At 29.0% G+C, this 14,795-nt stretch overlaps 1 protein-coding gene across 1 annotated transcript in view; it reads right to left on the bottom strand.

Annotated features, from left to right (window-relative positions):
• Window positions 1–13,822, bottom strand: part of LOC118201405 (cell adhesion molecule Dscam1-like) — an 86,592-nt gene extending 72,770 nt beyond the window's left edge. Inside the window, exons 1-7 of the mRNA XM_085817956.1 lie at window positions 13,615–13,822; window positions 11,270–11,554; window positions 7,979–8,098; window positions 7,522–7,683; window positions 5,347–5,598; window positions 2,144–2,263; window positions 289–456 (exon numbers count right to left, since the gene is read on the bottom strand). Coding sequence (XP_085674082.1) covers window positions 289–456; window positions 2,144–2,263; window positions 5,347–5,598; window positions 7,522–7,683; window positions 7,979–8,098; window positions 11,270–11,554; window positions 13,615–13,711 — 1,204 coding nt within the window. The 5' untranslated portion in view covers window positions 13,712–13,822. The remainder of the gene's footprint in view (window positions 1–288; window positions 457–2,143; window positions 2,264–5,346; window positions 5,599–7,521; window positions 7,684–7,978; window positions 8,099–11,269; window positions 11,555–13,614) is intronic.
• Between the last annotated feature and the right edge of the window lie 973 nt (window positions 13,823–14,795).

Genomic DNA, 14,795 nt, shown 5'->3' with positions numbered 1-14,795 from the left:
ACACTATGACGAAAATAAGAAACGTTTTCCAAAATTAAAAAATATCAACATTTGAAACCGAAAATCTTTGAGGATATCCTTAATAAAAACTAAACAATAGCTTAGATATAAAAATTTTAAAAAATGATCGCGGAGTTTAAAAGGTACAAAAAAGGTGCTATCCCAGATATATTTACCCAATTTTAAAAGCCTTATTAAAATGCATTTTATATACATAGTAATAAAAGCAAAAATAATTTAACTATTACATATTTCTGATGTGCCTAAATACATATCTCAAACTCATACCCCGGATTGTTATAGTGACGTTTGTTGAAATGTTTGGCTGAACGCCATTATCAGCCAAACACTCATAGAAACCAGCATCTTCATACGATATCGATGAGAACTGTAAGGTACCTTCTTCATTAATTTTTAGATTAGATGCGGAAGGAAGCAGATTCTTCATTTCGCCACCTGAAATATTCAATTAAACAATGTTAATTTAAAGAACTAATACAAGTATTAAATACAAACACAGTAGCAACATCTGGCCTGGAACTTATGTATTTCAAGAAAGAAAATTAAATCTTAAATATATGCATTGTTTAAATTACTTTTTTACATAAAAGCCAGATGGTACACACGCTTAAAATTTCTATCTGTAACATTTTTCTATAAAAGTAAAAATAAATTAAAGAAAGTACCTGCACTTAACTGTAAAAAGTTTAATTAAATTTTCTAGCATAAATGCTGAGTATTATTCATGCATAATTTTGCGCATAATATTTCATAAACCACTCCTAAAGAAATGACTTCTGAAATATTAAATCATTTAGTCAGTACGGAAAAGATTGACTATTTCCAGGTTGATGCAAAATATGAAATATAATAATTTATTTTAGATATTTGCATTTATTAATTTATGTTATTTAACTTCTTGGCAAATAGAGGTTAAAAATGTTCATAAAATATATATTTTAATTGCATTTACGTCACAAACTAATTTCTTATTAAAAATCCTTTTCTACACTATGAGAAATGTGTCTGATATTCTTTGTAATAATGTAATAAAATATTATGACTGTGGTGCAAAATCTAACAAAAATAAATTTTAAATTCATGTAAAAGTATAAATAGTGTAGTAACTAAGGTCCTTTTGTGAAGCTAAAAAAATATTAAAGGTTTCCCCGTTGCAAATTCTAATTGTGATTTTAAAACATATTTTTGTTTAAACAGATAAACAAAAGCATATTTTTTGACTAATGCAAATATGTATTCTTTTGATAATTTTCTACAAAACAAAAGTAATTACTTGTTAAACAGACAACTTCATGAAAATATGTTGTAATTGAAAATATACACTACAGAACTGGCTTACCAAATTAAGATTTTGGTTAAAAATTTGAAACAGGGAAAACGAGTTGCAGTTGCAAAAAAGCCAAAAAACGGCAAAACAAATTTCAGTATGGTTTTTATGTTTTAAACTATTGTCTTCACATAAAAAGTTAAATATATAGATAAACACTATTCTCTCAGCTGAAATGAATGCAATATATCAGTTTGTAATTTTTGTCTGTAATTACTGACGATACAGAGAAGTAAAAGTATTTGCTTTGTAGTTCTAATTTGATTCTTACAATGACATGAAGAAAATTTAGATTTAGTTTATTCCACGAACATAATACTTTTATTTCCGAAAAAATTGCGGATAAATTTTATAAAGTAATTTTTTAATGAAAAAAATGTACTGCTCAGTCGCCTCAAAGCAACAACCAATAGAATACATGCACTTTTTCATTGTTCTTAATGATAATAAATTAAGAAGCACTAAAGGAATGAGTCTTTTGTTATTTGTAATCTTTGTATTTTTTATTATTAAAGGTAAAAATATTTCAATTTACCAACAAGAAGTTCTTGTAAATAATTTCATTCTGCACAAAACGAGCTCAATGTCAAACGGTCATGCGAATTCTCAGATGCAAATCTAACCGACAAAAAGCAAAATTTTTTGCGGAGTTAGGTTTAAAAAATTCTGTTAAGAGCTGAACTGTTATCAGGCTAATCTGGAGGTCCTGCTTCCAAATAACACAGCGTTAATGAAAAAACAAAAACCATGAAAATACTTCAGAAATAAAGCTTACGTTACAGCAATAAGACATACCTGATTGCTTTTTCCATACTATATGAGGCTTAGGAGAACCAAATGCAACGCATTTGATTATAACTAATTCTCCTACAGCTACTGTTACATCTTTTGCCGTTTCTATCCACCTTGGAGGAGCTAAATATGAAAAACATAACATATATGTACTCGTTTAATAGTACCTAATTTATTATCATTATTTATGGTAAATAGGTACGATACACATGCGTGCTAATACATATTAAATCTATACAACTAGCAGATATAGAAATCATACATGATAACGAACAAACATTCTAGCCAAATGAAATTCTAAGAACAAGAACTGTTTTCACGTCCCAGTTATCTTCAGGTTGAATCATTGTGTTAGAAGTTTAATCTTCAGAATAACACAATAACATTCATATATCTAATGCACAGATAAAATGCACATTAGTACGACTGAAAAAGAAGGAAGTTAACATTTGTGTACTCAGTTCTATTCAATATATTATGGAGTTTGGTGTTCTTTGGCAACAAACTAATTTCAAACTCCTTAGAGACTGGGAGCGAATTATCATTGCTTCTGAACTTAACGATAGATTCTTGGGAAGGTTTAAAAACAGACTTTTTTTTATTAAATCAGAATTCGAACATACACGCACGACCCCTGCTTCAGTCACCGAGTACGGTGATGACATTTAAGCAACAGTGAAATTCAATATTAAAAGCTAATTCTAGTATCCGAAGGTTCCACGATTGATTTAAACGCGAAACCGAAACTTCTTACAGGCGTAACAATTTAAATGTTGGCAGTTATCATACAAAGATTACAATATTATCTGAGCTAGCGAAAATTAGTAACTTTGCGCCTGGAGAGGCAGAAACATGCTGTCTTACCATCCAAACAAACTCAGTTTTAATACTTTGAAAGGAAATTAGCATCCTGGCATGGAAACCGAAGGGAAAAGTTACAGTAACGATCTAAATCATAAAGTAGTGTTATATAAAATTATATTAACCTTAAAATATTACTTGAGCAATGACTGTTTAAAACTGGTAGAGTTTCGACACATAGAATACCTGGCACTATACAATTTCATTTTTTTCATTGTCAGACGATGGATGAAAAGCTTTTGTATAGTATAGTAATAAATGACAATTTTATAACTCTTATTTATTTTTATTAAGTAAAATATGCTCGTGCTTTCTGAAACCCTCCGTGTTGTTGCTTGATGTACGGATAATCATGTAAATGCTTTTAATTAGCTACTGAATGGAAAGCTACTTATATCATCTTTAATTTACAATGTTACTGTAATGACGGTAATATGCCAAAATTTAAGGTTAAAACAGTTTACAGGAGGATGTGCTGTTCTATTTTATAATTATGTACCGTATAGAAATTCATATAGCTTAATACTATGTACTCTATTTAAATATGTTAAATTTTGCAATGCACAGTAAGATAAGAATTTTCGGTACTTGTGTGTTATAGGGCACCTCCGCGAATGAATCGCTAATCAACTGAGATATCTCTCCAAAATCTGGCTGCTTGTTCTTGTACTTCTCCACTCTCCAATTAATCGTATATTAGTACCATGTTGCATTTTTAGTTTGCCGAGTATTCTTATATTATTCATTTTTCATGAAGTTTTCAAATTCGTATGTTTATTTAAAAATATATTCATTGTTGTTTTATGAATATGAAGTTAACGATCTTTAATTTACCAAATAATGAGGTGAATGTTGTATAATTTTTTCAAGAAAAAGGTCTTTTACCTGACAATGTGTATGCGAAAATGGCCACATCATGAAACTTCATATTAAGAACGAAACCACTTGGAGATGTAATGCTGAAATTTGCAAAAAGAAGAAGGCCTCCGTATTGGAAATTGGCCCAGCGGTTTTAGAATATCTTCATCACTGCTATTAGATTTAAGTATTCGTGAGCAGACGAACTGCTGCCCATGAAATGGTCATACAGTTTAATCTGTGTGAAAGTGTTGCAGTTGAATGAAAAAATTACATGCAATAAAATAGTAATAATAAAGAGTCTTACAAATATTCTTAGGAAACAAAATGATAGTATTATTATTATTATTATTATTATATTCTTGTTTATTTTAACACTCGCGCTTCACGAGCTAGGCGAAATTATAGCCGAGATCTTGGCGCAATTCTAAAATCGCCAAACTTGATTGGAGGCCGCTATTATAAAAAATGTGCCGGAATTTTCTTATAGGATAGGAATTACCTTGGAGGGTTTGATGTTATTAATTAGTTATCTCATTACTAATGCCGTTACTGTCATTCGCTCCCTCCCACAAGCTGCAAATTAGTTCCATATATTAATATTCTAAAATTACAAATATCTGTATGTAATTTCTATAATTATAAAATATATTTAGCACATTATGTAAAAAATATGATGCTAAAGAGCTGATCTGACGTTTTAGATACAAAATATTTCATATGAAAGGAAATACAGATTTTCCGTTTAAATGGAAATTAAAAAAAAAATAAGTCCTTTATTATTTTTTAATCATTATCTTTTCATTAAAATTTACTGAACTTTATATTGCTTAGACAAATCAGGATTAAAAGAAGGAATGTCGAAATGCAATATTCAAATACAGTGTACGTGTAGTCAAAACTGGCAGTATTAGTACAGTCTGGGAAATCAGTTTAATGTTCTCTTTACATCATAAGAGGATAAGAAGATTAAGAAATCTGCCATCTGCTAAAATTTTTATTTTAGAATAAAGTATAAATCCAAGAGCGCTGGTAGTTATTGTCTAAATTCTTTGGCTAAGCAAAATAACAAATTCTACAGATATTAAATTCATTTCTGATATATCCCAAAACTTTAGGCTTTCACATAAAAGCATGATTTTGAAGATTCTTTACCAAATGCTTGCATTTAAAAGCATTTCTTTGAACTTGAAAACCAGTTTCTAGCCTAGAAAGGTTAAAGTGAAGAGCCATTAAAATAAATGGGGTGCTTCTTAAAATGCGTAATTAAATCTATTACCATATCACTAAAAAAATTTCGAGTTACAGCCGATAATACATTTGTAGATCAAGTTATGAAAAGATTTAAAGATTTAAAAAAATCAAATAGCAGGAGAACAATTGATTAGGCAAGTATTATCCAAAATTTTATATAGTTACTTTATATGGGTTTTAGCTATACTTTAGTTTTCAAAATTACTGAAAAATGTAAGAGATAATTTACTTACCCTTGATATTCAAGAAGGAACTATGCTTAGCACTTCCAAATGAATTTGTGGCCGTGCAAGTGTAATTTCCAGCACTGTCAATGCTTACGTCGTCTAAAATGAGAACGGAAAATTCACTACTGTTTTCAATTCTAACGCCTTTTTCACTACCATCTAGCAGTTTTCCATTTTTGTCCCAACTGAAATGAATAGGTTTTGTTTCCGAAACAGCAAGGCACATCACTGACACAACTTTACCATCAATAACATTATCTTGAAAAGCAAATTTTTGTATTTCAGGAATTTCTGAAAAGTAAAGGAAACAATTTTATATTCATTTATACTAAAATGTTTTATAATAGCATTAAAGGCACTTGATTTTTTAACAAATAAATTTAAATATTTTCGATGTATAGCATTAGATTTGTAGTACGTTTAGGTATAAAACTAACTTTTGATATTTCTTTTTAATCTAGAAATTTTTATGAATTTCTTTTAGAGACTAGCTTAGAAAGGCAATAAGTTGGATTAATTTCAGATGTCAGAATTATTCAGACAAATTCTACTAAATTTCAACAGCTCATTTGAAATAAATCTGGTATATTTTCACTTTCATATAACCCTTTAGGGTATCACGTACTTTCATTAAATTTATAATTACCGAAACAGGGTTTGAATATAAGAATAACAAAGATACAAAAACTGTTTTTATGATTTCGAAACTTTTTTTACTGTTGAATAAATTATATCATCTAGATTCGCTTTATTTAACAGCAACAATACATAGCAATAAGAATCGAATATTTTCGCTATTTATCTGGTTTCGTTAAACCTCTTTGAGCACAAAAAGTGACATTAAATGAATAAATAACAAACGGTTTTAAACAGCAGATAATAAGGCAGAAGGGCTAAGACTTTTTAAATCGAATAAAAGCTTATATTTTTGAAAATATGAGGCCTAAATAGTAAAGCATTTTTATGTTGATTTGCAGCTGTAACAGAGTACATTCTCGTAGATCCAATCTAATTTTATAATTTAGTAGAAATATATTAAAGTACATAAATTTACATGTATTTAAGTTGAGAACTTGAAGCAATCTGAACATATTATAATTCATCTTTATAAAACGACTTAAAATACTATTTAAACACATGGAAAAGAAAGGATTTTGTAGACATTCCTTTCTTTTCCAGTACAAGTCATGTAACAGTATCAGTGTTATCGTTTGCTACAAATTAAATACGTTTCGCATATAATAGTCATAATATCTAATAGAAAGAAAATAATAACATCCCGGTAAAAATATAATGACTAAAATGTATTGTAACTCACCTGCAGCAAAGTAGCCGATGATTCCGAAAGCAGCGAAGAGGAAGACTTCCACCCAAAGAAGTGTAAAAAGTTGTACTTTTAGACGCGTATTCCAAGACATTGCTTTTCAGCTAGCGTATTTCACTTTTACTAGGATGCTAAATATGCTGAAATTTCGCTTTTTCCTAAGAATATTCAATCATACGTATTTGTGATATAGAAACGCATTCACTTACAAACCTGTTATAGTGCCGTTTATGCACTGAAATGGGCATTTTTCTGACATCAACGCTTGGTGATACGGCTCTTTACAGATACGCAGCGCCACACTTTGACACAAATGCAAACTATAAATATTATTATTTCATAACTTTCTTTCCTAAAAACTTCGTGCCCATTTTTATTAACAAAACCACAAAATTGCTTCCAAAATATATTGATAAAAAATGTGACCTTTTTTTGGTAATAAAGAAAAACCAGAATTGAGAACATTTAATCAGATGCGGTACTTTTCCGAAGATTACATCATATTTGTTAAATTCAAAGGGAAGTTTTATGAGATCATGTGCAAAAATAGTGATTTTTCTCTGAAGTACTTGCATTTACTAAGAAATGATGTTCCAGCTCTAGTAACATTATATACATTTTAAATATCGAAACCCAGAGCCACTGACGTTATTTTGAATAATCCTAATAAAATTAATCGTTGAAATTACATCAACGAATGAAAAATTAATCTCGAACTAATAACTTATACAAGAAAATAAAAATAAATAAATAGGAGATAAAAAAAATCTCAAGAAAAGTTTATACACATTTAACATTAAAAAAAGTAAACAACTATATAGAATTCTATAAATTTTATTTTTTTAAATCTTTCCTACCACGAATGGTAATTGTAAAATTAGCTTTAATACTGGGTCCTATTCCGTTATCAGCGACACATTCATAAAGCCCAGCATCAGCATATGAGATAGCAGGAATTCTTAATGTGCCATTGCTTTCTTCTTTCCAGTTTAAGGACTTATATTCTGTAAAATTTGTATCTGTAGGGAAAAAAAGACAAAATTTAGCAACAAAATAGTAATTTTTTCGATGGAGGTTTACATAAAATCTAATTCCCCCCCACTTTACAGTTTACATTGTCTATATTAGTTTATATCTCTATCATACATGATGTATAACCTTCAATCATACATGATGTATACCTTCACACACACAAAAGAAAACCGTCATTTTTGAAGCAAAATCTTGTATAGTATTAGAACCACTTCCTTTTTTTTACTAAAAAGATATACTTTTTAATTTCTAAAATAAACATGTTATTTAAAATTTATTCACCTAATAATTTATTCCATTTTATTTTGGGAACAGACGATCCAGTTGCTAGGCACTTGACTGTAATTGCATTTCCTAGAGTAGTAACTGAGCTATTTGGCATTTCAAGCCATTTTGGAGGAGCTAAAAGAGAAGAAAAACAATACATATGAAAATTTCTTTGCAGCAAATAATAAAAGTCTTAATCGTAAGAGCAATGCCCGAAACTTTGGAATTTTAAAACTTAAGATTGCACATTTTTTACAAAAATATGTTTACTCATTAATAAAAGTTTATATTAGGGATTTAAATAAGATTTCATTTTAATTAATAATATCAAACAACAGTTAAATAATATTAAATCTGGTAGCTGAAAATTTAATAAAATTCAACGTAAGTGATACTGTTTTTATTGTGCTCATTGTATTATTAAAACTTTATCACTACGTTAGCAGAAATTATGTGATCATCAAATGTTAAATAGAAATAAAAGTGAATGTTTTCAAAAATAGTAATTTATTCCTTTTGACTCGATCTTGACCACGCATGTAAAAACTGATTCTGCCTGATTCTTCCCAGCTTGCTATGACATATGTCCCAGAATTACGAATTTAATAACCTATAACCAAGGTAACCAACTAGATCTACAACTTACTACAAAGCACTAATTAGAGTCAACAAAAGAATGATTCATAATTTCTTCGAAATATCAAAACTTTATAGAAAGAAAAAGCTAACAAATACAGGAAAAAAGTGAATAGCCCTATACGTAGAATCGCTCTAAGTTTGTATTAATAGACATAAAGTTGATATAAAATGTTATTCTGTTACTATTTTATGCAGTCTGCTGGCTTACCACAATTCATGCCATTTGACATGAAGTAACCTATTTAATTTCACGTTCTTATTTTTGATGATAGAGGGTTATTACGGTGTTCCACTATTTTAAGATAAGCGTATTTATTACACCAAAATTTGACGCTAACTCAATTTCCATACATTCGGTTCATACGTTAATGACTGGAATCCTGGTAAGAATTATGTTAAATTTGATAGCAACAATATACAAGCCATCTATCCTCTAGCAAATATAAAATTTAAATTCGTGCTTTTAAATAAAATCTAGAATGATCCTTTTACAGATGAAATTATAACCTCTAATAGGTGAACATTACATATTGATTATTTTCATTCCTGTTACTTCAGTTAGGTAGTTGTTCAGACGGATTCCCGTATTTCTTTTGAAGGTCTTGGTAATGCTTTTTCTCAAAACAAAGTAAACACTATTTTCTGGAGAAATTTCACAAACTTTGAAATTTTTAAAAATGTCTGCAAACCATTTGTAAAAATTTCGCAATTTTCTTTTATAAATAAGCATGTTAGCAACACAGAGAATCAGCATCAAACTTAGACAACAAGTAAATAATTATTCTCTTGCCAAGTTTTGCAAAGTTCATAATGTTGAATTTGTTTGCATGGCATTAAGAAACTTTTCGATTAATTTTACTGACAGCGTAAATATTTACGAAAGTTGCGAACTAGGCACATTATTGAAATTATTAAAATAAGAATCATCATACATACAATTTCTGAGTAGCTTAATTGATTACCTTGATAAACATCAATCAACCTAAAGTTCTCATGGCTAGTCCATTAGCAACAGTTCTGAGCATAGGCACTTAATATGCGTGGAAATACATAATTTCAATACAGGATTTTTAATTACAATCAAAGACATAATTAATAAAGTTATTTACTGAATTTCAGATGATTTAATTAAGGATAATATCAACACTATTATCATGAATAAATTTTTAATCTTTAAAAGACAAGACAATAGATACTTGAGTGGTTTTTAACTCTTCGAGAAATAAAATAAACCCTATATACTAACCTATTTGTTTGACTTTGGAAAGCTTGTTAGGCATATCTTTTTCAGGGTAAGGATGCATTCGCAGCGAACTTAGAGGGGGTGAAGCTGACTCACATTAATGTGGACAGAGTCAAATCCATATAAATTTCATAGAAGCAGTTTTTGAAATCACCGAAAATACAACTTATATGAATTACTAATGTACAATATTTAGTCATTTGGCCACCTAGTCAGTCTGCTTAACCAGTTAAGTCTGCTTAAAGGGACCTAAGATATACCAGTCCAGACAGTTTCACTAAAACTTATGTTACTACATTAGCAAAGAAATCTGAACTACAAAGAAGAAAATGTTTAAGTACACAAAATTTGGAACTTTTTCTCTTGAAAGTGTTGAAATAATTCTTAGAACAAAATGCCAGAAAGATAAGCTTATATTTATTTAATAAAGCATTTAAAGTTCATTATCAATAATATTTTTAACGAAGAAACTGAAACAGTGTTAACGGAAGCTAAAACTGAATACCCTCATTCCTCAGGAATTGGAAATTAACCAGATTTCATTAGTTGATAGATTTTTCCTAGTTATGTTTAAGCATATTATGCAGTTTATGAGTCAATAACCTTATCGCATTATTTTCTAAGAGAAATGAAGGTAGCGCTTTTAATTTAAAGATGGGAGCATTAAATACACTTAACATTTTAAATTAAAACTAACCCTCATTTAAAATATTAAATGAATATCGATTTTTTTATGTAACAACAAAGTAGTAACTGGAGTAGCAGCATTGTAATTAGAATTTAAAATGAAAATGATCTACGCTAATGCAGAATATGTATCTTAAATTATATTTTTATCATAATTTGACAAGGAATAAAGTAAAGGCATGAAGTAATCTAGGAACACTTAAACAATGTCATTTTCTTAATTTTGTTATTACTGAATTGTTTCCTGCATGTTTATTAATTCTGATGACCGGCTAAAATAAAATAAGAAGCCCTCTAACGGCCAAGCGATGAATACTGGTAGTTCTTGAATTATTTAATCGATATTTTCATGCTGAAATTATATAAAATTATCAGCTTTTGAAACTGAACTCATTAATTGTTGGGTGGATAAAATGGCTGAACACTGATAGTTGCTTGGGCATTTTAGTGGTTGCCTCATGTGTAATATGAATAAAAGCCAATTTCAAAGCGATTCACAAATCTTAAAAGTACTCTACAAAGGCAGATCCTTTAGGCAAACAGCACTTGTGTCCGTAGTAACCCAGTAATAATCAACCAACATTTTAAAACCAAATTTTAGAGAATTTTATTAGTGTAGATTCAGTTACTACTCTAAGAATCATATAATCAAAAGTAAAATTACTTCACCGTTACTCAGACGTTTGAAACATAATTTTTTAAATTTTAAGAAACTAAATTGGTATAATTTTGCATACCTTTAATTTGCAGTTGCGCTGTATGTTTTGTTGTGCCTAAAGGGTTGGTGGCACTGCATGTGTAATTTCCTCCACTTCTCAAGTCAACTTTGTCCAAAATTAAAACAGAATATTCTCCACTATTGTCAATTCTCACATTTTTCTCTGTTTCGTCTACAGGTTTACCGTTTTTTTCCCATTTGAAAGACAGCGGCTTGCTCTGAGAAACAGCAAAACAAATCACTGATACTGAATCACCCTCTTGAACATTATCTTCGAAAGTGAACTTTTTGATATTAGGCAGTTCTGCAAAATAAAGAAAACTGGTAAGCAAGAAAACAGAAAATAGCAATCAGTTTTACAGTAAATTTACATGAATCTGAAAATAACATGTATTGTTTCTGAGAACTTGTTCAAGTATTTGATCTTCTGAGCTAAAATATTGAATAGATTATCTTAGGATTAGTTAACCTAATGTAGCTGATACATTAATTTTCGCATTTCAGTGGTATGATATGATTCCGAGGGATCTAAATAAATTTTAAATAAAGCTTGTGTAGTTTGAAACCTTCAAAATTTTTATTGAAAATACCAGTGTATTTTATCTTAAAGGTACTGATCATTACTATGAATTGATTATGTATTTGTAATGCGTTCGAAAAAAAATTTATTTTTGAATATACAAGATTTAGTTACGAATACACTTTAAGCCATATAAATTAAAGATCTTATCAGTTTCGTGATTTACTTTTATGGGAACAGTATTTTAATTTACTATTTTTTGTACATAATGAGCAAAAGCAGTGCAAAAACATTCGACTTGACATTTCAAAATTTTCATTACAAGAGAAAATACACTTTTTAGTATATTGTTTTGAAGTTTGTGCTATAAAGTTAATAATTTATTCTCAAGAATTTGGATTTGAAAGTTTGATTCTAAAGCACATGGAAAATGTTTAGAATATTTCGGCTCAGCCAACTAGAAAATAATTTTTATTGTTTTATATAATTATCCGGATAAATGACATATATATTCCAGTATATATTACAGTAATATGATATTCCAGTATTAATTTTATAATACTGATACAAAATCAGTTTAAAGTATTTCCTTTCTAATATACTATTTTCACTAAAAGATTTAATTTTTAAAGTATTCAAAAAGAAATCTTAGTTTGGTGTAGATTTTTGAATAAAATTCTGTCAATATCGATGGAGACAGTCGGTTCTTCTTCTTCAAGAATTCGTGGCATTTTGTTTTTGCCTTGAAAAAGAGGAAAGCAGAATCGAGATTTAAAAAAACCTGTCTCATGAAAATATTAAAACGCCAGTTTGTGCCAAATGATATTTTGTTGTCGCATCAGAAATGTGCTTAGGAAACATATTTACTTATCGTTATAAAAAGTACTGAATTATTCTTTATAAAACTGTTTAAGACACTTTGAACTCAACGTTTACCTTGAGTGAGAATCTCTTTAAATACTTATAAAGGCGGATTAGAAAGAAGTGTTAGTTTTAATTAGTAACATGAACTTAAACTGAGGTATGTCTCTAATGTTTATAAAATTATCTTTGAGAAAAATACATAGAGATCATTCTGAAACAAAAAGAAAGCTTAAATTTGTTTCATACAAACGGTACTTAGGTTTTATATACGTTTATTGGATACAATTTTGATTATATTTGGCAAAAGTCTAAAGTGAATCAAAAATCAAGACTTCGAATTTTGTCCTGTTAAAAAAACTAAATCTATGAAAGTTCCTTTCATTGATAAAATTCTTTCGAAAACGTAACTTGTAGGAATAGATATTTCCACTAAATTTGTCCAAACGAATTCATCCTAAAATATCCAACGTTTGAAGTTTAAATAAAAAATTCTTAAGAACATTTACCCATTAGGTAAAAATAGGATGCAGTTTATAGTGACAGTTGATTAATAAACAGATGAAGTTTAAAGCGGTAAACAGTTGAATCTTAAACATTTAAAGCTGTAAACAGTTGAAGAGGTTTTCAGTATTTCCGTCACTAATGCAGCTTAAGCAATTCAATACATACGAGCAGGCATTAAATACAGTGTATTTAAGTATAATAGATTTTTTAGTTTAAAACCTAGGTAATATTCAAGTGTCAAAAGCTAAATTTGGAATCTTTCATCGCACATACTCATAAAACTCATTAAATTATTATAATAGCGTTGCAGTTTGTATTTGAATAAACTAATATTTACTTATTAATTTGAACACATAAGGAAGTCATATCTTAAAAAAATCAAAACCAACAGTATTGAATTTATTATCATATAAAATATTAAATAGCAAAACAAATGACAGCAATAAGTGAATGAGAATAAAGAATGTATCACGTACCTGAGAGATAAACATTCGGCAGAAACAGGAGATACACTGCTACCAGTTCCAAAGCGAGACTTCTAAAGCTCCAAACATTATAACAACAATCGAACATTTCGAGTTTGTGCACAAAGCCCAACTGAAACAAAATGTTATCTGAATATTTGAGAATGTGTGTTCACAGGCAGAAGTTTTACACAGAGCTTGAAGTGTTCTTCTGTTAACATGGCGTTCATAATAAATGCTAGACAGAAATGCTTATAAGACTGGAACTTATAGCGCCACATATTGACAAAATTGGAAACTATTCACGGTTGGAAAAAAATTATATCCTACAGTTAATTTTGAGTAAAATTAAATAGCAAAATTTATTGTTTTGGCTCTATTTGCAATTCGTTAATTTCCAAATGAGGCAAATAATTTCTACAACCTATGCTATGTAAATAATGTTAAATACTACGCTATATGCAAATAATTTCAAACGCATACGAACCTTTTTTGTATAGTTCTACAGAAAGTAATAATTACATACTTACATAATTAAACGGCATTTTATCAAAACAGAAATTTCATGCGAATATGTAAATTACCTTGATATTTCTATCACAGTTCAGCCAAAGAACCATTAAAATGTAAATAATATCATGAAGTCATAACAATATCATGAAAACGGAAACCAGTTTTGAAACCAACTACAATTATCAATTATTGTTAATAAATAATCGAGATTCGTTAAAAATTTCGTAACTTTGCATGATAGTGCAAGAATAATTATATTAGATGAATACAGTGAATGTTATCTGAAGGTATGTCTCTAATGTATGTTCAAGTGAAAAGAAGTTCAAGAAGAAGTGAAAGTTCAAGGTATGTTCAAGTGTAAAGAATATATGCTTTGAAAGCTTTAGAATGAAAAACCGTAGCAACGCATGACAAAAATACAAAACGACGCCAAGGAACTCTATCAGTGCAATGCAACAGATTTTGAGAGGATATGTTAATATTTAGAAAACGAAATGTGCCCCTTTCATGAAAAAACATAAGTTACAAATAAAAATTCATTTTTACGTAAGATTCAAAGTATAAATAGTACCAAACTTCTTCATACGCAATATAATGCCGAATAAATTTTTACCAGTACATTACAAGCAAGAATATGACACACGCACATTTGAGACAACTTATGAGGTTAAATAAAGTAA

The sequence above is a fragment of the Stegodyphus dumicola genome, chromosome 6 (assembly GCF_044657685.1).
Source record: "Stegodyphus dumicola isolate Sdum_Otavi_A_Nest chromosome 6, ASM4465768v1".
Taxonomy (NCBI): domain Eukaryota; kingdom Metazoa; phylum Arthropoda; class Arachnida; order Araneae; family Eresidae; genus Stegodyphus; species Stegodyphus dumicola.
Note: the sequence above shows the minus strand (reverse complement) of the source record. Positions and strands in the feature narration are given on the sequence as shown.